The 26,167-nt window shown below is 45.5% G+C and overlaps 3 protein-coding genes across 8 annotated transcripts in view; all 3 read right to left on the bottom strand.

The window, feature by feature from the left end:
• Positions 1–426: 426 nt before the first annotated feature.
• LOC121846942 (acidic repeat-containing protein-like) lies at positions 427–4,057 on the bottom strand. The gene is made up of 4 exons (XM_042326025.1): positions 3,782–4,057; positions 2,718–2,853; positions 2,300–2,504; positions 427–1,697 (listed from the first exon to the last, which is right to left on the bottom strand). Exons 1-4 carry the CDS (start codon positions 4,040–4,042, stop codon positions 1,466–1,468), a joined length of 834 nt encoding a protein of 277 aa, XP_042181959.1. The 5' UTR covers positions 4,043–4,057; the 3' UTR covers positions 427–1,465.
• A 3,492-nt stretch (positions 4,058–7,549) lies between these two features.
• On the bottom strand, positions 7,550–21,217 carry LOC112238645 (serine/arginine repetitive matrix protein 1). Its single transcript, XM_042326327.1, has 9 exons — positions 20,981–21,217; positions 19,644–19,750; positions 19,117–19,327; positions 18,724–18,790; positions 17,987–18,036; positions 11,365–11,443; positions 10,930–11,009; positions 10,095–10,589; positions 7,550–7,623 (listed from the first exon to the last, which is right to left on the bottom strand). Exons 1-9 carry the CDS (start codon positions 21,006–21,008, stop codon positions 7,550–7,552), a joined length of 1,191 nt encoding a protein of 396 aa, XP_042182261.1. The 5' UTR covers positions 21,009–21,217.
• Positions 21,218–23,186: 1,969 nt separating this feature from the next.
• The window catches only part of LOC112238646 (UDP-N-acetylglucosamine--peptide N-acetylglucosaminyltransferase 110 kDa subunit-like), a 34,935-nt gene continuing 31,954 nt past the window's right edge, over positions 23,187–26,167 (bottom strand). For all 6 annotated transcript variants that reach the window (XM_042326019.1, XM_042326020.1, XM_042326023.1 and 3 more), the window contains exons 20-22: positions 25,790–26,042; positions 25,426–25,549; positions 23,187–24,679 (exon numbers count right to left, since the gene is read on the bottom strand). In XM_042326019.1, coding sequence (XP_042181953.1) covers positions 24,499–24,679; positions 25,426–25,549; positions 25,790–26,042 — 558 coding nt within the window. In that variant the 3' untranslated portion in view covers positions 23,187–24,498. The remainder of the gene's footprint in view (positions 24,680–25,425; positions 25,550–25,789; positions 26,043–26,167) is intronic.

Below are 26,167 nucleotides of genomic sequence, written 5' to 3'. Positions count from 1 at the left end.
ATTCAATATTATTTGTAGATCAGTCAGTCACAATTTTACCCATAGTGCACCCCCGCCGTTAGAACAGCCTCAATTCGTCAGGGCACAGGCTAAGGCGACTCCAAACCTTCCCACAGATTGTGTCAAGTTGGCTGGATGTCATTTTTAGTGGTGGACCACACTTGATACACACGAGAAACTGTTGAGCGTGAAAAACCCAGCAGCGTTGTAGTTCTTGATACAAACCGGTGCACCTGGCACCATACCCCGTTCAAAGGCACTTACATTTTGTGCCTTGCCCCATTTGCCCTCTGAATGAAGGGCACATGAACCAAAGCAAACAGAATGGCTTTAATGAACAGGAGAAGAATAACATTCCTCACACAAGTGATGTTAGCTTCCCAGTGACTCATCAGATATGTTCATACTGTACAGTTGACACCGACGTGTAAAACATGAAATCTTTATTCAAAAACAAAACATGAAAAAAAAACCAAGACAAACGTTCAAAATGTAACATAAATCGTATGTGAAGATGCCAGATCTGCCTTCTATGCACCGTATGTGAAGTTGCCAGATCTGCCTTCTATGCACCGTATGTGAAGTTGCCAGATCTGCCTTCTATGCACCGTATGTGAAGTTGCCAGATCTGCCTTCTATGCACCGTATGAAACGTCATGGAACTATTTCCTGATTCATATTTCAAGTAATTCAAAGCAGTTGGTCACAAAATGATATTTGAAGGGTATGAATCCATGTCACAGGCAGGCTCAACAATATGACCGATTCACGATGCCTTTAAATCACTGTCCAGTGTGTCTCTTGGCTCATTTCACTGTAACGGTGAGACGCCAGCTACTGAGGAATGACAGACTCATCCATAGCTGCCTCTGAAAACCTGATACATACACAGAGGTATTTAAGACAGACCTATCAACTTGAAGATCCCACTACTTTAACACATTAGGATGGATGAAAGAGAGGGATCCCACTAATCTTAAGACATTAGGATGCATGAAAGAGAAGGATCCCCACTAATCTAAGACATTAGGATGGATGAAAGAGAAGGATCCCACTAATCTAAGACATTAGGATGGATGAAAGAGAAGGATCCCCACTAATCTAAGACATTAGGATGGATGAAAGAGAAGGATCCCACTAATCTACGACATTAGGATGGATGAAAGAGAAGGATCCCATTAATCTAAGACATTAGGATGGATGACAGAGAAGGATCCCACTAATCTACAACATTAGGATGGATGAAAGAGAAGGATCCCACTAATCTACGACATTAGGATGGATGAAAGAGAAGGATCCCACCATTGCTTCAGAGCAGTGGAAATCTTCAAGGAACGAAGATGTTCAGACAGGGTTTCACAGATACTACTGAACAAGAGTGCTTTATAGTCCAGGAGACGAGAGTAATGTAGGTCTAATCCAGGTTAGAATGATTCCACCTCATCTTTCACACGCTCTCTCCCTCTCAGTTCTGGCTGAGTTTAGTCTTGGTGGCGAAGTCAACACTGAGTTTCCTCATTACCTCACCGTGGCTCTGACCCACCAGGTTTTGGCGAACACTGCCATAGTTCTCCTTGACAAAGTTGGCGAAGGGCGTGGGCGCCCGGGGCTTGGCTGGGGTGAGCAGGACTAGCTGACCCGTACAGAGGGCACACACAAACCTCTGGGTGTCCAGGGACTTAGAGTGACGGCCGAGTCTACAGAGGGGAGGAAGAGAACAGTTTAGCCATCAACCGGTTTTAGAGTTTAGCCATCAACCGGTTTTAGAGTTTAGCCATCAACCGGTTTTAGAGTTTAGCCATCAAACGGTTTTAGAGTTTAGCCATCAACCGGTTTTAGAGTTTAGCCATCAAACGGTTTTAGAGTTTAGCCATCAACCGGTTTTAGAGTTTAGCCATCAAACGGTTTTAGAGTTTAGCCATCAACCGGTTTTAGAGTTTAGCCATCAACCGGTTTTAGAGTTTAGCCATCAACCGGTTTTAGAGTTTAGCCATGAATTGATGGGAATCCATGGTAGATTGAGGGCTTGAACTACCTAGTCTGACAGTATAACTATAAACTGTGACAATACATACGGTAGTTTAGTCTCAGGCAACTAATATAGCAACACTTATCCGCAGTGATTAACACAGTGAGTATATATTGTTGGTGTATCTACTTCATTTGACGGAATGACTCCGTTTCCTTGGATTAAATAAATCCATTTTAATATCCCCAAACTCCATTCCATTTGCAGCACTAAAACTAGCATTGGTGTAAGTGTAAGCCGGGGACAGACAGGAAGTTAGTGTTGACCTACGTGTTTTTGCAGCGGCTGCACTGGTACTGGTACTTGTAGTTAATGTCGTAGCTGTGGCAGCGGGTGACCACGGGCAGCTCGGGGTGTGCCAGCGTGGCCTTACGGGCGTACAGCTTCCAGAAGGGGCCGTGTCCATCCCTCACACTGTTGATCAACCAGGTGGCAGCGTGGCACATCTCATGGACTAACGTGTCACGCAGACGGTCTGGGAGGAGAGAAGGGGGAGGATGGGGATTGGAAGAGAGAGGAGAGGAAGGAGAGCGAATGAGGGAAGGTGGGAGATAAGAGATATTTGAAATCATACAGACACAGGCTATTCACATTAAAGTTGAACTTTAAATGACTTACATTAGAACCTAATTTAAAACGTTATAACACACATTTAATGTCATTAGTTCTTCAACCAGTGAAGCCTTACCTGCAGAGTCACAGACTTTCTCCGAGAGTTGGATACGGGCATATCGGTTCCCTCCTCCTCTCTCCTGCCCTGTGATGCAGTAGCCAGCAGTCTTCCTCATCTTGTTATTCCAGCTCACTGACATGTTACTGGGCAGCTGGGGAACAAAGATGTTACAAAGGTAAGAAGAGGTAAAACATGCAAGATAATCCCAGGTCACATGATGGTAAGATGCAAGTCAACACAAAACACTGTATAAGATTCCATCTTTATCACTCTCCAAGTGATCTGGTGGTATATGTATGCTTATAACCTGTGTCTTTAACACTGTATATATAGCCTGTTGATGGGTTCTGACTTCTAAACGTGAAAATATGAAATATCCTTATTCATGTCACTGAGGGAGAGAGGGAATGTAGAACGTCTACATGTCACTGAGGGAGAGAGGGGAATGTAGAACGTCTACATTCTGCATGTCACAGAGGGAGAGAGGGGAATGTAGAACGTCTACATGTCACTGAGGGAGAGAGGGGAATGTAGAACGTCTACATGTCACTGAGGGAGAGAGGGGAATGTAGAACGTCTACATGTCACTGAGGGAGAGAGGGGAATGTAGAACGTCTACATTCTGTCAGAGCATGTTATTGTTATACATCAGGGATCCTTTGGAAAGGAGAAGGGCCACTGTGTGGTCGTTACACCAGAACTTAATGGTAGGAAGAATGTATATGGTGGAGACGATGAAGCTGGGAATGTTACTGAGTAAAGGGAAAGGCAATGGAACGGGTGGAGAGCTGTGGATTAGTGAGGAATGGGAGGTTAGGTCACATTAAGGTAGAAGGAACAGTTTACTGCCCACATCACTTAACTTCCTGCCTAGCAATAAAGATGTGATGTTTAGAGGGAAGGAGGAGTTTACCTAAATCAGAGTATCTATACTGGTGCTGGTGGGAACATGTCTTTGTCTGTTCACCTGTCTGACCCACTGGATGAATAAACTTAGTTTGAGCATTTCATAGTTGTCCGTCAGGTTCTTAATAACAGGGTAAAAACTAACACTATGTATAGTTAAAGTGTGTGTTTACCTTGCTGTCGAACACGCTGGTGTTGTACAGGCGATACAGTTTGCTGGTGAGCTCCTCCTTGGTCTGTTTGAAGTTGCGGCTGTAGCTGGAGCCTGGTCCAGACAGAGACTGGAGAAAACACCCAGGAGTCTGACACCCTGCTGATACACTGAGGAGAGAAACACCCAGGAGTCTGACACCCTGCTGATACACTGAGGAGAGAAACACCCAGGAGTCTGACACCCTGCTGATACACTGAGAAGAGAAACACCCAGGAGTCATACACCCTGCTGATACACTGAGAAGAGAAACACCCAGGAGTCATACACCCTGCTGATACACTGAGAAGAGAAACACCCAGGAGTCATACACCCTGCTGATACACTGAGAAGAGAAACACCCAGGAGTCATACACCCTGCTGATACACTGAGAAGAGAAACACCCAGGAGTCATACACCCTGCTGATACACTGAGGAGAGAAACACCCAGGAGTCTGACACCCTGCTGATACACTGAGAAGAGAAACACCCAGGAGTCATACACCCTGCTGATACACTGAGAAGAGAAACACCCAGGAGTCATACACCCTGCTGATACACTGAGAAGAGAAACACCCAGGAGTCATACACCCTGCTGATACACTGAGAAGAGAAACACCCAGGAGTCATACACCCTGCTGATACACTGAGAAGAGAAACACCCAGGAGTCATACACCCTGCTGATACACTGAGGAGAGAAACACCCAGGAGTCTGACACCCTGCTGATACACTGAGGAGAGAAACACCCAGGAGTCATACACCCTGCTGATACACTGAGGAGAGAAACACAGCCTGGAGTCTAACACACTGAGGAGAGAAACACCCAGGAGTCTGACACCCTGCTGATACACTGAGAAGAGAAACACCCAGGAGTCATACACCCTGCTGATACACTGAGGAGAGAAACACCCAGGAGTCTGACACCCTGCTGATACACTGAGAAGAGAAACACCCAGGAGTCATACACCCTGCTGATACACTGAGGAGAGAAACACCCAGGAGTCTGACACCCTGCTGATACACTGAGAAGAGAAACACCCAGGAGTCATACACCCTGCTGATACACTGAGGAGAGAAACACCCAGGAGTCTGACACCCTGCTGATACACTGAGGAGAGAAACACCCAGGAGTCATACACCCTGCTGATACACTGAGGAGAGAAACACCCAGGAGTCATACACCCTGCTGATACACTGAGGAGAGAAACACCCAGGAGTTTGACACCCTGCTGATACACTGAGGAGAGAAACACAGCCTGGAGTCTAACACACTGAGGAGAGAAACACCCAGGAGTCTGACACCCTGCTGATACACTGAGGAGAGAAACACCCAGGAGTCTGACACCCTGCTGATACACTGAGGAGAGAAACACCCAGGAGTCTGACACCCTGCTGATACACTGAGAAGAGAAACACCCAGGAGTCTGACACCCTGCTGATACACTGAGGAGAGAAACACAGCCTGGAGTCTAACACACTGAGGAGAGAAGCCAGATTTAGCCTCACACAAACACTTCACTGAACCTATGTATTTAGATCAGAGTAGAACAGGTGAAGGAGAGAAGACAGTATTGAGCTACACCCTGCCCTAGGCCCTGGTCAGCAGAGTATTGAGCTAGACCCTGCCCTAGACCCTGGTCAGTAGAGTATTGAGCTAGACCCTGCCCTAGACCCTGGTCAGTAGAGTATTGAGCTACACCCTGCCCTAGGCCCTGGTCAGCAGAGTATTGAGCTACACTCCCAGGCCCTGGTCAGTAGAGTATTGAGCTACACCCTGCCCTAGACCCTGGTCAGCAGAGTATTGAGCTACACCCTGCCCTAGACCCTGGTCAGTAGAGTATTGAGCTACACCCTGTCCTAGGCCCTGGTCAGTAGAGTATTGAGCTATACCCTGCCCTAGGCCCTGGTCAGCAGAGTATTGAGCTACACTCCCAGGCCCTGGTCAGCAGAGTATTGAGCTACACTCCCAGGCCCTGGTCAGTAGAGTATTGAGCTACACTCCCAGGCCCTGGTCAGTAGAGTATTGAGCTACACTCCCAGGCCCTGGTCAGCAGAGTATTGAGCTACACCCTGCCCTAGACCCTGGTCAGCAGAGTATTGAGCTACACTCCCAGGCCCTAGTCAGCAGAGTATTGAGCTACACCCTGCCCTAGACCCTGGTCAGCAGAGTATTGAGCTACACTCCCAGGCCAGCAGAGTATTGAGCTACACCCTGCCCTAGACCCTGGTCAGTAGAGTATTGAGCTACACCCTGCCCTAGGCCCTGGTCAGTAGAGTATTGAGCTACACCCTGCCCCAGGCCCTGGTCGGCAGAGTATTGAGCTACACTCGCAGGCCCTGGTCAGTAGAGTATTGAGCTACACCCTGCCCTAGGCCCTGGTCAGTAGAGTATTGAGCTACACCCTGCCCTAGGCCCTGGTCAGCAGAGTATTGAGCTACACCCTGCCCCAGGCCCTGGTCAGTAGAGTATTGAGCTACACCCTGCCCTAGGCCCTGGTCAGCAGAGTATTGAGCTACACCCTGCCCTAGGCCCTGGTCAGTAGAGTATTGAGCTACACCCTGCCCTAGGCCCTGGTCAGCAGAGTGTTGAGCTACACCCTGCCCTAGGCCCTGGTCAGCAGAGTATTGAGCTACACCCTGCCCCAGGCCCTGGTCAGCAGAGTATTGAGCTACACTCCCAGGCCCTGGTCAGTAGAGTATTGAGCTACACCCTGCCCCAGGCCCTGGTCAGTAGAGTATTGAGCTACACCCTGCCCTAGGCCCTGGTCAGCAGAATATTGAGCTACACTCCCAGGCCCTGGTCAGCAGAGTGTTGAGCTACACCCTGCCCTAGGCCCTGGTCAGCAGAGTATTGAGCTACACCCTGCCCCAGGCCCTGGTCAGCAGAGTATTGAGCTACACTCCCAGGCCCTGGTCAGCAGAGTATTGAGCTACACTCTGCCCCAGGCCCTGGTCAGCAGATTATTGAGCTACACCCTGCCCCAGGCCCTGGTCAGCAGAGTATTGAGCTACACCCTGCCCTAGGCCCTGGTCAGCAGAATATTGAGCTACACTCCCAGGCCCTGGTCAGCAGAGTATTGAGCTACACCCTGCCCTAGGCCCTGGTCAGCAGAGTATTGACCTACACCCTGCCCCAGGCCCTGGTCAGTAGAGTATTGAGCTACACCCTGCCCTAGGCCCTGGTCAGCAGAGTATTGAGCTACACCCTGCCCTAGGCCCTGGTCAGTAGAGTATTGAGCTACACCCTGCCCTAGGCCCTGGTCAGCAGAGTGTTGAGCTACACCCTGCCCTAGGCCCTGGTCAGCAGAGTATTGAGCTACACCCTGCCCCAGGCCCTGGTCAGCAGAGTATTGAGCTACACTCCCAGGCCCTGGTCAGTAGAGTATTGAGCTACACCCTGCCCTAGGCCCTGGTCAGCAGAGTATTGAGCTACACCCTGCCCCAGGCCCTGGTCAGCAGAGTATTGAGCTACACCCTGCCCTAGGCCCTGGTCAGCAGAATATTGAGCTACACTCCCAGGCCCTGGTCAGCAGAGTATTGAGCTACACCCTGCCCTAGGCCCTGGTCAGCAGAGTATTGAGCTACACTCCCAGGCCCTGGTCAGCAGAGTATTGAGCTACACTCCCAGGCCCTGGTCAGTATTACCTGAAGGAAGAAAGGCCGCTGGTCTTGAGTCTGGATTCCGGCTGGGACACAGCGGGTTTGGAGACGAGCGGCCGCACCGGGGTCTTCAGATCCAAGGGCGTTCTCACCAACGGCCGAGGGCACACCTCTTTCCAGGCTTTTGTCGTGGAGCTGACAGAGGGGGCTTCTGATTGGGCCCTGGATTGACACACACCAGGAAGCAGCCAATGAGATGACACGATATAGAAACGAAAAAGGAAATGTACCAATTAAAGACCACAGCTGGCAGAAGCCTTGTTGGTGGACACGGTCTGAACAGAAATATTCAAGTTATATTTAAACACGTTGGGAGCAGTATACCAGCGTGCAGATTTATTCTGTTACGTTACCCTCTCTGATCTAACACCTTTTTAGGTATGTGCCTCCCCATTTTACAGAAAGATCCCCCTGTATTACACTCATTATGGCAACTGCTCGACCTCCGACCGCAGGGCACTACAGAGGGTAGTGCGTACAGCCCAGTACATCACTGGGACCAAGCTTCTTGCCATCCAGGACCTCTATACCAGACGGTGTCAGAGGAAGGCCCCAGAAAATTGCAGAAGACTCCATCCACCTTAGTCATAGACTGTTCTCTCTCTGCGATCGCACGGCAAGCGGTACCGGAGTGTCAAGTCCAGGTCCAAAAGGCTTCGAAACAGCTTCTACCCCCAAGCCAAAAGACTCCTGAACACCTAATCAAATGGCTACCCAGACTATTTGCATTGCCCCCCTTTTACGTCGCTGCTACACTGTTGTTATCGTCTATGCATAGTCACTTTACCTCTACCTACATACTACCTCGACTAACCTGTACCCCCGCACGTTGTACCGGTACCCTGTATATAGTCTCCACATTGACTCTGTACCGGTACCCCCTGTATATAGTCTCCACATTGACTCTGTACCGTAACACCCTGTATATAGCCTCCACATTGACTCTGTACCGGTACCCCCTGTATATAGTCTCCACATTGACTCTGTACCAGTACTCCCTGTATATAGTCTCCACATTGACCCTGTACTGGTACCCCCTGTATATAGTCTCCACATTGACTCTGTACCGGTATCCCCTGTATATAGCCTCCACATTGACTCTGTACCGTAACACCCTGTATATAGTCTCCACATTGACTCTGTACCGGTACCCCCTGTATATAGCCCCCACATTGACTCTGTACCGTAACACCCTGTATATAGCATCACTACTTATTTTATTGTAGCTCCTTAATTATTCTAAATTTTTCTTATTTCATACATTTTTTACTTCAGCTTATTTTTGTAAATACTTGAAAACATTTTATTAACTGCATTGTTGGTTAAGGGTTTGTAAGTAAACATTTCACTGTAAGGTCTACACCTGTTGGTTAAGGGTTTGTAAGTAAACATTTCACTGTAAGGTTGCATTCAGCGCATGTGACAAACATATGATTTGATTTATTACTGTGACCTGTGTTTGGGCCTTACCCGTATTGTGTTTGGGAGTTGGGTCCTTACCCGCGTTGGGAGTTGGGGCCTTACCCGCGTTGTGTTTGGGTGTTGGGGCCTTACCCGTATTGTGTTGGGGCCTTACCCGTATTGTGTTTGGGTGTTGGGGCCTTACCCGTATTGTGTTTGGGTGTTGGGGCTTTACCCGTGTTGTGTTTGGGAGTTGGGGCCTTACCCGTATTGTGTTTGGGAGTTGGGGCCTTACCCGCGTTGGGAGTTGGGGCCTTACCCGTATTGTGTTGGGGCCTTACCCGTATTGTGTTTGGGTGTTGGGGCCTTACCCGTGATTGTGTTTGGGTGTTGGGGCTTTACCCGTATTGTGTTTGGGTGTTGGGGCCTTACACGTATTGTGTTTGGGAGTTGGGGCCTTACCCGTATTGTGTTTGGGTGTTGGGGCTTTACCCGTATTGTGTTTGGGAGTTGGGGCCTTACCCGTATTGTGTTTGGGAGTTGGGGCCTTACCCGCGTTGGGAGTTGGGGCCTTACCCGTATTGTGTTGGGGCCTTACCCGTATTGTGTTTGGGTGTTGGGGCCTTACCCGTATTGTGTTTGGGTGTTGGGGCTTTACCCGTATTGTGTTTGGGTGTTGGGGCCTTACCCGTATTGTGTTTGGGAGTTGGGGCCTTACCCGTATTGTGTTTGGGAGTTGGGGCCTTACCCGTATTGTGTTTGGGAGTTGGGGCCTTACCCGTATTGTGTTTGGGAGTTGGGGCCTTACCCGTATTGTGTTTGGGTGTTGGGGCCTTACCCGTAGTGTGTTTGGGTGTTGGGGCCTTACCCGTAGTGTGTTTGGGTGTTGGGGCTTTACCCGTATTGTGTTTGGGAGTTGGGGCCTTACCCGCGTTGGTGCCTTACCCGCGTTGGGAGTTGGGGTGTTACCCGTGTTGGGAGTTGGGGTGTTACCCGTGTTGGGAGTTGGGGTGTTACCCGTGTTGGGAGTTGGGGTGTTACCCGTGTTGGGAGTTGGGGTGTTACCCGTGTTGGGAGTTGGGGTGTTACCCGTGTTGGGAGTTGGGGTGTTACCCGTGTTGGGAGTTGGGTGTTACCCGTGTTGGGAGTTGGGGTGTTACCCGTGTTGGGAGTTGGGGTGTTACCCGTGTTGGGAGTTGGGGTGTTACATGTGTTGGGAGTTGGGGTGTTACCTGTGTTGGGTTTAGGTGTTGGGGTGTTGCCTGTCTTGTGGTTCTTCTTAATTCTGTCCAGTAAGCTGAGGAACTCTTCCTCTGAGCTGGCTGAGTCCTCCAGCTTCGACGGGGCTGAGTGGGTCCGCTGTGGAAGGGGGGTCAGGGAGGGGGTGAAGGAGGAGTGGAGAGGAGGAGGGGAGGGAGAGAGGGAAGGCAGAGGAGGAGGGGAGGGAGAGAGGGAAGGCAGAGGACGAGGACAGGGAGAGAGGGAAGGCAGAGGACGAGGACAGGGAGAGGGAAAGAAGATGTTGCCCTTCTGGTTACTTTGTAGGACGTTGACTTTGTGCGTCTGTGGCGGCGGCTGGTGCACAGGGTGGCATGTCCTCCACGTGCTCTTCATCACAATACCATCATCTTCTTCACTGTCGCTGAGGAAAACTGGAGTGTTACACTGGGACAAGGGTCTTCTGACCGGGGTCTGGAAGGATGACGGCTTAGGGGTCTTAAAGGCACCTGTAGAAGACAGGATGAGTCTCCATGTAATGCTGTAGGCCGAACAACTCCCCCTAGCCGTGACAATATATCATATTAACCAAGGCGTCCTGGGTATTACTTCAAGTCTGGCTATGCAAATAGAAGTAATCACAGTGCTGAACTGAAATCAAGCAGAAATAACTTATTAGAAACAGATTTCAGATTATTACAAGCAAGTATGAGGACAGTCAACGACAGCGTGTCAAAAGGCAACCTATACCCTAAATAGTCCACCACTTTTGAATAGAGCCCTATTCGCCCTGGTCAGAAGTAGTGCACTACATAGGGAATAGATTGCCACTAGGGACGCAATCGTTACCTTTAGAGGTAGGTTTTTTCTTCCTCTCAACGACAAAGTCATCATCGGAGGAAAAGCTGTCGACAATGAAGTTTCTGAGGCTGAGGAAAAAACAGGAGATAAACCTGAGTATTTAACACAGGATAGGGACCATATTCACGGTAAGAGGTTGGGACCACTGTACCCGCCTCCACTGTACCCGCCTCCACTGTACCCGCCTCCACTGTACCCGCCTCCACTGTACCCGCCTCCACTGTACCCGCCCCCACTGTACCCGCCCCCCACTGTACCCGCCTCCACTGTACCCGCCTCCACTGTACCCGCCTCCACTGTACCCGCCTCCACTGTCCCGCCTCCACTGTACCCGCCTCCACTGTACCCGCCCCCACTGTACCCGCCCCCCCACTGTACCCGCCTCCACTGTACCCGCCTCCACTGTACCCGCCTCCACTGTACCTGCCTCCACTGTACCTGTCTCCACTGCCACGCTCCGCTTCCTTGGGCTTCGGCTTGGGAGTTTTCACACGGCTCAGGACTTCAAGGGCACCAGACGAGGCACAAGGGAACAGTAAACATGTCATCAGCGCCAGTTATACCGCTCGCTTGGCCTTCTCCTCTCTGCTGTGACTAACACACTTCCGTTAATTACCTCATCATTCACCAGAGATGAGTCAAAATCATGTGACTAACGTACGATTGTATGAACAGGCGGGTGGAGATCGATCTACAGTCCCCTCCCCGATTTCTTTGTGGGGACAATGACACGAGTTTGGAGATGTGGAAGGGACCTGGGCCCGGTTTCCCCAATAGTGATGGAACTTACGAGTGTTTTAACGATGTATCTTCCCTACAACGGCCCGAGACGTAAAATACCTTTCCCAAAACCCCACGCAGAGAGAACATTCACTAAGTCGGTTGTTGGAGAATGTGTCCATACTGATAGGATTGAAAGGCAACGCTGCTCTCGGATCAGCTTTCTCCATTCAAATCTTACCTTAACATTAGAATGATTTCATAATACTGACGACGGATCAGCTCCTAAAGAGATATCACCATCTATGGCTGCAAATATTGGGGTGGGTTATTCTACCGCTTAGCCTATAATAATGCATTAAATTAAGATTTTGAAAGTTAGGCTTCACATTATGAAACATTTATAATATATAGGCCTAGTCTATACTGTACGTAGGCTATTTTTAATATAGGCCTACAGTCTATACTGTAGGTAGGCTATTTTTAATATAGGCCTACAGTCTATACTGTAGGTAGGCTATTTATAATATATAGGCCTATAATCTATAATGTAGGTAGGCTATTTATAATATATAGGTCTATACTGTAGGTAGGCTATTTATAATATATAGGCCTACAGTCTATACTGCTATTTATAATATAGGCCTACAGTCTATACTGTAGGTAGGCTATTTATAATATATAGGCCTATAATCTATAATGTAGGTAGGCTATTTATAATATATAGGCCTACAGTCTATACTGTAGGTAGGCTATTTATAATATAGGCCTACAGTCTATACTGTAGGTAGGCTATTTATAATATAGGCCTACAGTCTATACTGTAGGTAGGCTATTTATAATATATAGGCCTATAATCTATAATGTAGGTAGGCTATTTATAATATATAGGTCTATACTGTAGGTAGGCTATTTATAATATATAGGTCTATACTGTAGGTAGGCTATTTATAACACACTGCTCAAAAAAATAAGGCATTGATGCTATGGACTGGCCCGCCCGTTCCCCAGACCTGAATCCCAATTGAGCACATCTGGGACATCATGTCTTGCTCCATCCACCAACACCACGTTGCACCACAGACTGTCCAGGAGTTGGCGGATGCTTTGGTCTGGGAGGAGATCCCTCAGGAGACCATCCGCCACCTCATCAGGAGCATGTCCAGGCGTTGTAGGGAGGTCATACAGGCACGTGGAAACCACACACACTACTGAGCCTCATTTTGACTTGTTTTAAGGACATTACATCAAAGTTGGATCAGCCTGTAGTGTGGTTTTCCACTTTAATTTTGAGTGTGATTCCAAATCCAGACCTCCATGGGTTGATAATTTGTGTGTGATTTTATTGTCAACACATTCAACCATGTAAAGAAAAAATCATTTAATAAGAATATTTCATTAATTCAGATCTAGGATGTGTTATTTTAGTGTTCCCTTTATTTTTTTGAGCAGTGTATATTGGTCTATACTGTAGGTAGGCTATTTATAATATATAGGCCTATAGTCTATAATGTAGTTAGGCTATATATAATATATAGGTCTATACTGTAGGTAGGCTATTTATAATATATAGGTCTATACTGTAGGTAGACTATTTATAATATATAGGCCTATAGTCTATAATGTAGGTAGGCTATATATAATATATAGGCCTATAGTCTATAATGTAGGTAGGCTATATATAATATATAGGTCTATACTGTAGGTAGGCTATTTATAATATATAGGTCTATACTGTAGGTAGGCTATTTATAATATAGGCCTATAATGTAGGTAGGCTATTTATAATATATATAATGGTCTATACTGTAGGCAGGCTATTTATAATATATAGGCCTATACTGTAGGTAGGCTATTTATAATATATAGGTCTATACTGTAGGTAGGCTATTTATAATATAGGCCTATAGTCTAATGTAGGTAGGCTATTTATAATAAATAGGCCTATAGTCTATAATGTAGGTAGGCTATATATAATATATAGGCCTATAGTCTATAATGTAGGTAGGCTATATATAATATATAGGTCTATACTGTAGGTAGGCTATTTATAATATATAGGTCTATACTGTAGGTAGGCTATTTATAATATAGGCCTTTAGTCTATAATGTAGGTAGGCTATTTATAATATATAGGTCTATACTGTAGGCAGGCTATTTATAATATATAGGTCTATACTGTAGGCAGGCTATTTATAATATATAGGCCTATACTGTAGGTAGGCTATTTATAATATATAGGCCTATACTGTAGGTAGGCTATTTATAATAAATAGGCCTATACTGTAGGTAGGCTATTTATAATAAATAGGCCTATAGTCTATAATGTAGGTAGGTAGGCTATTTATAATATAGGCCTATAATATATACTGTAGGTAGGCTATTTATAATATAGGCCTATAGTCTATACTCTAGGTAGGCCATTTATAATATATACTGTAGGTAGGCTATTTATAATATAGGCCTATAGTCTAAACTGTAGTTAGGCTAGGAGCTGAAAGTCCGTATTGCCCAGCGACAGCCCCGAAACCTGAAGGATCTGAAGAGGGTCTGTATGGAGTGGGCCAAAATCCCTGCTGCAGTGTGTGCAAACCTGGTCAAGAACTACAGGAAACGTATGATCTCTGTAATTGCAAACAAAAGGTTTCTGTACCAAATATTAAGTTCTGCTTTTCTGATGTATCAAATACTTACAGTCGTATGAAAACGTTTGGGCACCCCTCTGAGGCTGCATAATAATTAACTCTGTCGTCACAGAAAATGATCACAGTGGCATGCCATTCATTTTCTAATAAAAGCTGAGTACTGGGGTATTGTCCAGACAATGATTTTTAGTGTAGCAATATTAAGTTGTATGAAATTAAATCAGATGTGAAAAATAGGCTCAAATTTGGGCACCCTTGTCATTCTGTTGATTTGAATACCTGTAAATACTTAGCACTGATTAATTGGAACACAAAATTGGTTTGGTGAGCTCATTAAGCCTTGAACTTCATAGACAAGTGCATCCAATCTGTCGTGGCAGAATCAGAATTCTTTACGTAACATTTATAAATAAGATCTTTTATTTATATTCATAAGGATGCTTATGTGGAAAAAGTTACTTGGGCCCAGAGAGGGAAGAGGTCGGGTTAGTCTCATCTGTGAATGTGTCTAACTATTCCTAAACCATGTGAAGGGATGGTGTGATTAATGGGGAACCAGTTAGGTGGCTCCACAATGTCTGTGTGCAAGTCACGTCTCTTGTCCAGGAGGGGTGTATTTGATATATGCCATTGGATGAGATGTTTTTGGTTCTAAGTGGTACCAAGAACGAGAGATAAGAACTTAGTTTAGGAGACCAAACTGAACGATAATTTATAGCCAATGCTGTCTGGCTATGTGTGTCTTTGCTATAAAGGATCTCAGTTGCCATTATGTAAGCACTCTCAGAGAATTCATTTATGACACTGAATTGATCTGAGAGTCACAGGGCTATGGTGAAGCTCATATAATTAAAAATTGACTTTATGATAACTCTGACTTGTGTGTAGTTCGCTCTCTCATGATTTGGTAGAGGAAATGTCCACGACAAATCATGAGAAAAGGTATTTAAGGTGGCCAATTGCAAGTTGTTGTTCTCTTTGACTCTCCTCTGAAGAGCAGCAACATGGGGGCCTCAAAACAACTCTCAAATGACCTGAAAACAAAGATTGTTCAACATTATGGTTTAGAGGAAGGCTACAAAAGCTATCGCTGAGATTTCAGCTGTCAGTGTCCACTGTGAGGAACATAGTGAGGAAATGGAAGACCACAGGCACAGTTCTTGTTAAGGCCAGAAGTGGCAGGCCAAGTCAAATATCGGAGAGGCAAAGGCGAAGGATGGTGAGAACGGTCAAACAGCCCACAGACCACCTCCAAAGACCAACAACATCATCTTGCTGCAGATGGTGTCACTGTGCATTGTTCAACAATTCAGAGCACTTTGCACAAGGAGAAGCTGTATGGGAGAGGGATGCGGAAGAAGCCTTTTCTGCACACAAACCACAGAGTCGCTTGAGGTAATGCAAATGCACATTTGGACAAACCAGCTTCATTTTGGAATCAGGTGCTGTGGACTGATGAAACAAAGACTGAGTTATTTGGTCATAACAAGGGACATTATGCATGGCGGCAAAAGAACACAGCGTTCCAAGAAAAACACTTGCTACCCACAGTAAAGTTTGGTGGGGGTTCCATCATGCTGTGGGGCTGTGTGGCCAGTGCCGGTACTGGGAATCTTGTTAAAGTTGAGGGTCGCATGGATTCCCCTCAATATCAGTAGATTCTTGGGAATAATGTTGAAGAATCAGTCACAAAGTTGAAGTTACGCCGGGGCTGGATATTTCAACAAGACAACGACCCAAAACACTGCCCAAAATCTACCCGGGCATTTATGCAGAGGAACAAGTACAATGTTCTGGAATGGCCATCCCAGTCCCCAGACCTGAATATCATTGAGAATCTGTGGGATGATTTGAAGCGGGCTGTCCATGCTCGGCAACCATCAAACCTAACTGAACTGGAGATGTTTTGTAACTGAACTGGAGATGTTTTGTAAGGAGGAATGGTCCAAAATACCTTCATCCAGAATCCAGACACTCATTAGAGGCTATGGGAAGCATCTAGCTGTTATTTTAGCAAAAGGAGGCTCTACTAAATATTGATGTGATTTTTCTATTGGGGTGCCCAAATTTATGCACCTGTCTAATTTTGTTTTGATGCATATTGCACATTTTCTGTTACCGTAATTTCCGGACTATAAACCGCTACTTTATTCCCACACTTTGAACCTTGCGGTTTATACAATGACGCGGCTAATTTATGGATTTTTCCCGCTTTCACAAGATTCATGCCGCCAAAAAACTGAGCACCGTCACATAATGTGACGTAAATCGAGCACGCTCAAACTTCCTATCATTCTGATTACAGTAGTAATTTTGTCACCCTCATCATGGCAAAGACACGGAGAAATGCATATGATGCAGCTTTCAAGTTGAAGGCGATCGATCTGGCTGTTGGAAAAGGAAATAGAGCTGCTGCACGGGAGCTTGGCCTTAATGAGTCGATGATAAGACGTTGGAAACAGCAGCGTGAGGAACTGACTCAGTGCAGAAAGACAACAAAAGCTTTCAGAGGGAAGAAAAGCAGATCGCCCAAAGTATTTGCAGCCACTCGACATCAGTGTAAATCGTGCATTTAAGGTGGCGCTCCTTGTTCAGTGGGAGGCTTGGATGACAAGTGGGGAGAAATCCTTCACTAAAACGGGCTGCATGCGAAGAGCAACTTATGGTCAAGTCTGCCAGTGGGTCCTGACAGCATGGAGCATTGTCAAAAAATCCACTATCATCAACGGGTTTCGAAAGGCTGGACTGCTGCGTGTTGAAGGGGCAGCATGAGTTCAGCGGGGTATTTGCCTCCGGATGAAAGTGACGAGAGCGACAATGAAAACGATCCAACATCAGATGAAGCAATTCGTGGCTATTCAACTCCGACACCGAAGGAGATGACTTCAGTGCACAGGAGGAGGAAGATAGTGACCAAGTTCATTGGTTTCGATGTACCGGTAGGCACCTGCGGCTTATAGACATGTGCGGCTTATTTATGTACAAAATACATATTTTTTAATAATTCTGTGGGTGCGGTTTATATTCAGGTGCGCTTAATAGTCCAGCAATTACGGTAATCCAATAAACCTCAATTGACTACTGACATATTACTGTGTCCATCAGTTAGTTGATAGATCAAAATGAAATTGCTGATCCAAACACCCAATTATTTATAAATGGAAATCATGGAAATTGTCAGGGGTGCCCAAACTTTTTCATACGACTGTTTGTCATGCAATAAAATGCTAATTAATTACTTAAAAATCATACAATTTGATTTTCTGGATTTTTGTTTTAGATTCCGTCTCTCACAGTTGAAGTGTACCTATGATAAAAATTACAGACCTCTACATGCTTTGTAAGTAGGAAAACCTGCAAAATCGGCAGTGTATCAAATACTTGTTCTCCCCACTGCAAGTGTTTTCAAGTACAACTTTAGTAAGGACTGTTTTGGGAAACAGCTGTGAGATTTAACGGGGCCCGGTTTAGGAAAGAAACCGGGCCCCGGACAGTCAGAAAGACTTCTGTTCTTTGACTTAGAAATGACATACACCAAATTAGACATGGCAAAGACCCATTTACATAGAACATTGTTTCAATAAAGAATTCTGAAGCCTCATTGGGTTTCAAAATATGATGACAATGATCAAAACATGACTTCCCCAATACTTATGTCAAGGAACCAGTATGATACTTACAGTTTTCAAAGTGGTCATCACTGTCTGAGCTTAATACAAGGACTGGTTCACTAGAGGGGAGAGAATCAGAGAAGAAACAAGAACACATTTAGTCCAATTGAATGACTAGATAGAGAAAAGGGGATTAAGGGCACTATTCAATCCGGATCGTGGAAGTTCAGTGTTACAGCGTGATTGAAATTTAAAGGCAATGTTACCAGGTTAGCGGAGACCGCATTCACGGTAAAATATGTCGGCACAATCGGACATCGATTGAATAGAGCCATAAGACGACAAGGCTTTTAAGGCTGGAAGTAGGACTGTGACAGTTATGGAATTTTGCGATTTGTTGATTGAACTCAATTGACATTTTAAAAAAGACATTCCGTTGCATGAGCCACAACACTTGAATGAACATTCTACATATCCATGGAAATGATTGCAACACAATACCAAACAAGACACCCCACTCCCTCATTTTTTTCTTGTTACGTTACAGTCAGCTGCTATTGTATTGGTGTCTATTGGAGAATCACCCCATTAAGCAGACCAGAACTGACCACTTGCTTTTTATGGTAAAGTGAATGATCTTCATTTATCCACCATGTTTGAAACGGACTCAACAGGGCACTAATGCTGTCCCATCTTTTTTGTTTTTTACGGGTATTTTATTTTCATGACGGTCTTCATACATAACTGTCAGTTACACAATTGTACGGTAATTGTGCCAACCTTAGCTGGACAGATCACTACTTTACCTGACTTTCTTAGCAGAACTGCAATGTTTCCGAGAAGCAGTTTTGGGTGTAGCCTGCTCCACAAGAACTACAGACAAGAAGAACAGAGATTTATTCATTCAACTACAGTATTTCAATGGATAGCTGTCATAGGCATACATGGTTGTCACCATGACAACCATAATCAGGAGTTGGCCAATGCTCATACAGCTCTGGACCAGGTGTAAAGGAATCTTCCAGGTGAACAAAAAGACAGCAGTCGTAGGTAAAGTCAAGCAAAAACCAATCCAGGTTTAATATAACTCGCAACAAGGTGACACCCTTCAGCACAGAAGCAGAGAACATGTTTAACAGCCCTCTTGGAAACAGCCCTTTATATCCTAATAGTCTAGTAACCCAACGACTCTCACTTACACTGGTCAAAATCATCGTCACTGGACTCCATGAACACCTTGGTCCTGTAACCGTTGCCCTTGGAGACCTGGTTCTCTTTCCCTGAGCCTCTGTCATCCTCTTCCTCAGTGTCTAGCAGATGTATCTGGACTGGGGGAGGAAGGTTTTGAGCACCCCTGGAGCCATGACAGCCTGTGGCCAGATGCCGAGTCTTACCGACGCTCTTAATCAGCTGCAGAGAAGACACAGGATGTGTTTGAAATGGCACCCTATTCCATATAGTGCACTACTTTCGACTGGGGACTATAGGACTCTGGTCAAAACAAATAGTGCACTATTCACCGTATTCCCTATATAGTGCACTATTCACTGTATTACTGTATTCCCTATATAGTGCACTATTCACTGTATTCCCTATATAGTGCACTATTCACTGTATTCCCTATATAGTGCACTATTTTTGACCTGGTCATAGGAAATCGTGTGCAATTGATTAAGATAATCACTGGAGGTTGCAATTCATGTGCCTTAGTAAAACCACAACATACCTGTTGTTCTGCTGTTTCCAATCCTCCCTTCTCTGACCAGCCCAGTTTCTCTGAAACTCTTTGAAATAATCTGTGATTATCATCATCCATGGTCTCTCTCTCTGTCTCTGTAAGGGGGACAATATGACTATTATCTGGAGACAACACGGTAACAACATGTCCGGGCTGCGAACCCACGGATAGTTAGCAATGCCCTGGCCAGCCCTCTTTGGGCAATGAAAACAAACAAGACACATTTTGATGATGCAGTATCTTGATTAGCTAACAATAGCTAGTAGCAAGACACATTCTTGTAGCAGGCAAATGTATTTTAGCTAGGTATTTGATTATGCACGGGGTGTAAGTAGTAGCCTAGCGAGCTAATGGTGTGTGCTATCCGATATATCCTTGGTACGTCCCTAACCTAAACCCTAACTAACCTAAAGCCTAACTAACCTAAACCCTAACTAACCTAAACCCTAACTAACCTAAACCCTAACTAACCTAAAGCCTAACTAACCTAAACCCTAACTAACCTAAAGCCTAACTAACCTAAAGCCTAACTAACCTAAACCCTAACTAACCTAAAGCCTAACTAACCTAAACCCTAACTAACCTAAACCCTAACTAACCTAAAGCCTAACTCCAACTAACCTAAACCCTAACTAACCTAAAGCCTAACTAACCTAAAGCCTAACTAACCTAAACCCTAACTAACCTAAAGCCTAACTAACCTAAACCCTAACTAACCTAAAGCCTAACTAACCTAAACCCTAACTAACCTAAACCCTAACTAACCTAAACCCTAACTAACCTAAACCCTAACTAACCTAAACCCTAACTAACCTAAAGCCTAACTAACCTAAAGCCTAACTCCAACTAACCTAAACCCTAACTAACCTAAAGCCTAACTAACCTAAAGCCTAACTAACCTAAAGCCTAACTAACCTAAAGCCTAACTAACCTAAACCCTAACTAACCTAAAGCCTAACTAACCTAAAGCCTAACTAACCTAAAGCCTAACTCCAACTAACCTAAAGCCTAACTAACCTAAACCCTAACTAACCTAAAGCCTAACTAACCTAAACCCTAACTAACCTAAAGCCTAACTCCAACTAACCTAAACCCTAACTAACCTAAACCCTAACTAACCTAAAGCCTAACTCCAACTAACCTAAAGCCTAACTAACCTAAACCCTAACTAACCTAAACCCTAACTAACCTAAAGCCTAACTAACCTAAAGCCTAACTAACCTAAAGCCTAACTAACCTAAACCCTAACTAACCTAAAGCCTAACTAACCTAAAGCCTAACTAACCTAAAGCCTAACTAACCTAAACCCTACCCATAACTCTTACCTAGCATCGTCGAGATCCAGGCTTCCATAGCCGTGATTTGAGGTATTGCAACGTTAGACTAACTCTTCCCAAACCATTTTAAATGTAAACTTCAATGAGGGGATATGAACGACCCAATGATACCGGATTGGACGCTAGCTAATGCCTGCTACTAAAACCCTTATAACCACGACTGTAAATAAATGCTAAACGTTACCGTTTCTCAAGTTTAACTCAATATGCATTACTATTTGTTTATTCAATATCAGATGTTCGCGAATCGGGACATAACGTTACCTTTGAAGATGATGGTCAATACATTTGCTTTGGGCCCAAAGCCTCGGATAGCAACCGAAAGACACCAAACGAAGATTCAAAACGGTGCACCGGAAGTTCTCATAGGCCGAGCGGAAAACTAGTGGTAATGACGTAGATAAAGTGACACAGAACAGGTTTGAATTGACGACTTGCAATTGTATTAACATAAATCATTCATGTGGCATCTTGGCAAAGATAGAAGAAGCCAAAAGGTACACGATTGTAAATATACAAGTAGAAAGGCAACGCTGCAATGGTAATGTTGAATCCCATAGCAGTACTCTCTTTGTACTAAAACCCAAAGTATTCTCTGTGTACTAAAACCCAAAGTACTCTCTTTGTACTAAAACCCAAAGTATTCTCTGTGTACTAAAACCCAAAGTACTCTCTTTGTACTAAAACCAATAAACTAGTTAGCTTTTTCAAATTTTGTAATTGCATGTTTTAGAAAGGACCTAGAATAGAACACTTAGGGATTTAGTTTTAGACCAAATATTTATTGAATTATCAGCGACTTTATCAGATCCCCAAATGCTCACTCTCCCCATATCTGAAGAGGTTTTACCTGAGCAGCAGCACTGAGGAGCGGAGCCCCAGTCTGAGGCAGGTGGACCCAGAGCTCACACACATTAAAATGAACAGGAGGAGGAGGAACTCAGGACCAGTCAGGAAGAAGAGCAGCTTCAAGGACTGGGGGAGGCAAATATCATAGAGTTCAAATTCTCTCCTGCATGTGTGGAAAATGACTGTGATCAGGAGAACCCACCTCAGCCCTCACATCTTCACCAAACCTAAACTGTGGAGGACGGAGAGAGGGACTCTAACCCGCCAACATAACTGAAGAAAACAGACTCTGATGGAGAGGATTACAGAATATCAGAACCAACCAGTGACTCTCAACCTCTCTTGCAGTAAATCCAGATTGTTCTGCAGCTCAGAGTGAAAACAGGGTAAGTGATGAAGTGGAGAGTGGAGGACTACTGTCAGGGTCTAAGATATTCAAATCAAAGAGGAAAAAGACAATGAAAGAAAGCTGTGCTGGGGGCAGGATGGCCACAAAAAATATAGCTCACCTGTAAATTCACAGTAAAGAAACATTTTATTCTCATTCTTCTGTCCAATTTTTCTCTAAAAATATGAGTCCCACAGGGGGAAAAAATCATATCGATGCCAAAAATGTGGCAAACAATTGACTCAAAGACGAACCCTTATTTAGTGGACTACTTAAACTAAAAGATCAAATAAATATGTATATGCAAATATACCCAGTGTATTTATGCAAATGCTGCACATACAGTTGAAGTCGGAAGATTACATACACTAAGGTTGGAGTCATTAAAACTCGTTTTTCAACCACTCCACAAATGTCTTGTTAACAAACTATAGTTTTGGCAAGTCAGTTAGGACATCTACTTTGTGCAATGACACAAGTCATGTTTAAAAATTGTTTACAGACAGATTTTTTAAATTTTTAATTCACTGTATCACAATTGCAGTGGGTCAGAAATTCACATGCCCTAAGGTGACTATCTGTAAACAGCTTGGAAAATTCCAGAAAATTATGTCATGGCTTTTGATAACTGGATTTTGTTCATCATGATACAAGTTACTGCACAGAAAATGACAATGTTTTATTAATTTTGCAGTTTGTTGAACTTTCTATTTTGTAATTATTATAGAAATACTACTTATGGCTAACAAGTTATTACATTTAGAACATCTATTTACAGCCACAGTTCTGTGTACACCGTTCGGGAACATTTACACATTTTGAAAATCTACATGGTTTAAACATTTTTTTTAATTATTATACCAAATTGAGAAAAACATCTGTAAGGTGGAAGTAGTATTGGGGGAACGTGCCCATACACTACCCTGATTAAAGCAGCAAAACTATCACACATTCCAAGAGGTTTACCATATTTTTCTTTATTTCGACAGAAATGGAGTCCGAGGCTTGCAGCATACCAGACAAAGCTTCAATAAAACAGCTCACAGAAAGACGAGTACGGCTTAGAAAATACTTACGTAGGTCATTCCTGGTTCGAGTGATAAAATCCATCATTATGTAGGGAGAGGTGGGCATAACTAAGGGTGAAAGAAATGCAGGGCCTTTCAAATGGGTCGTACTGACGAGAGCCTCCCGTCTGTCCAGTTTATCCATACAGTTTGGTCTTAACCAGCATAGTGAGTGACATCGAACAAGAGGACAAAGCAATTTAGTATTTTTTTTTTGTTTTCTTACATTGAAACATGACAAAATCCTTAAAGTTAGCATTTTGGTGGTGGTGGTGGGGAAGGGGGAAGGGAGTGGTTATGATCTTTCTCTCTGAAATGTGATAATAAACACCGACATCTACTCTCATCCTGAATAACCAATAGCCTAAGAGGAGAAAAACCAAGAGCAGCCGCAAGACTAAAAACAAAATGTTGAAATGATGTTTAAGCGGATTCACCGTTTTTAGACTAGAGTTACTAGATGTTCAGACTGCGGTGCAACAGTCCCTTTATACTCTCTTACTCCAGATTCAATTATTATATTGACATGGAAACACATTGATGCAGACTTGTGAAACAAGTCCCATATACACACAGAGAGAAGAAGAGAAAAGGCCACGGGAGTCTCTTCCAGGCGCTGGATGGAGGGCGGGATGGAGAGGGGGGGTGTTCCTCCTCGTCCTCTCGTACCCTGTATGGAAGATGTGGTTTTGGGGAAGAGTCTCAGGTGAAGAGCAAAGTGCTTCAGGCTCAGTCTGGCTCAGGGAAACAGACATGGATGGGATATGACTAGAGTGGAGGAGGGGGAAAGTGGGATGAGGTGACGACACGGTGGACACACCTGCAGGCTCTACAACAGAGAAGAGTCCAAGTCACAGGGGAGGGGAAGCAGGGTTGAAAGGTGCTAAAGAAGAGCAGATAGGCGCGAAGCTTTGGGCAGGAGGGGTAGAGTGAAGGGCGAGTGGGGGTCAGAGTTCCAGCCCAGACTCTTCCACTGCTCTGGAGGGGCTGGAGTTGGACAGGGTCCGGTGGTGAGGTTAGAGGTCAGGGTGGGGGGGGCGGCGTGCATCGATCAATGGGACATCTGGTCGGGGGCTGCATCCCATATAGCACCCTGTTCCTTTTTTGTAGTGCACTACCTTTGTCCACATCCTCTTTAGGTCCTGGTCATAAGCAGTGTACTGAATAGGGTGCCATTTGGGACGTACCCAGGGTCCGGGACTTCAGGCGCTCTCACTGCTCTCGACGGGCTGCAGTGTGACCAGGTGGTCTGGCTTGCTGCCGCTGGCGTGACGCTCCCACATCTGCAGGTAGAGCTTCTCCAGATCCATAGTGTACTGCTTGGTGTTGAACAGAGGGCTGCAGATACGCTGCTTCCACACACGGGACCGGATCATCTTCAGACTGGGGGGGGAGAACCGGGTCAGTTACAGCAATGGTGAGAACCGGGTCAGTTACAGCAATGGTGAGAACCGGGTCAGTTACAGCAATGGTGAGAACCGGGTCAGTTACAGCAATGGGGAGAACCGGGTCAGTTACAGCAATGGGGAGAACCGGGTCAGTTACAGCAATGGGGAGAACCGGGTCAGTTACAACAATGGTGAGAACCGGGTCAGTTACAACAATGGTGAGAACCGGGTCAGTTACAGCAATGGTGAGAAGAGGGAGAGATGCTCAACCACAGAAGAGATGGAGAGACGGATGGAGTGTGAGAAGAGGGGGACATGCTCAACCACAGAAGAGATGGAGAGACAGATGGAGTGTGAGAAGAGGGGGACATGCTCAACCACAGAAGAGATGGAGAGACAGATGGAGTGTGAGAAGAGGGGGACATGCTCAACCACAGAAGAGATGGAGAGACAGATGGAGTGTGAGAAGAGGGGGACATGCTCAACCACAGAAGAGATGGAGAGACAGATGGAGTGTGAGAAGAGGGGGACATGCTCAACCACAGAAGAGATGGAGAGACGGATGGAGTGTGAGAAGAGGGGGACATGCTCAACCACAGAAGAGATGGAGAGACGGATGGAGTGTGAGAAGAGGGAGAGATGCTCAACCACAGAAGAGATGGAGAGACGGATGGAGTGTGAGAAGAGGGGGAGATTTAGAGAGAGCTAGCTGGAGTGTGTGTGTTGGTCAGAGGCTCTTACTATTCCATGTCACAGCCCAGTTTGACAGCCACGTCCTCATATTCCTGTCTGGTGTGGGCGATGAGCTCGGGACAGCCCAGACACTGTAGCTGAGAGGCTGCCACGCGCGACGCCAGGGTCTCACCTGTACGGGCACACGGCACCTTTAAACACAGACTTGTCGTTCACACACACCACTGCTATTACAACACACGGTACCGTGCATCCCAATTATCTCTCCTTTCTCCGTAGTTCCCTTCATGCATTAGAACTGGAAATGACTGGGACATAGAAACCCCCTCTAACCGAAGTCAACACGTTCTAATTTATGGAGAGTAGTGAACACTTCAGGAGGAAACGTCTCTGCTATCATACACCGTCTCACCTGGCATGGTAACCATGGGTGTCCCTGCCCAGAGGACGTCCATGCCGGTGGTGTGTCCGTTACAGAGGGGCGTGTCCAGACACACGTCGGCCAGCTGGCCCCGTCTCACGTGTTCCTCCTTGGGCGCCACGGGAGAGAAGATGATGCGGGAGCCGGGCAGGCCGAAGTTCTGGGCGTACTGCTGGATGTTGGGCTCGCCCACCGCAGGGAAACGCAGCAACCACAGAATACTGTTGGGAACACGCTTCAGGATCTACAGGAGAGACCGGAGACGAGGTCAGTAAGAGGTGCTGTGTGTCTGAAACGGAATTTAAATGGCACTACTGTTGACCAGAGCCCTTATATATAGTGCACTACTGTTGACCAGAGCCCTTATAT

Source organism: Oncorhynchus tshawytscha, linkage group LG08 (assembly GCF_018296145.1).
Source record: "Oncorhynchus tshawytscha isolate Ot180627B linkage group LG08, Otsh_v2.0, whole genome shotgun sequence".
Lineage (NCBI taxonomy): Eukaryota > Metazoa > Chordata > Actinopteri > Salmoniformes > Salmonidae > Oncorhynchus > Oncorhynchus tshawytscha.
This window is presented reverse-complemented; position numbering and strand designations above follow the sequence as displayed.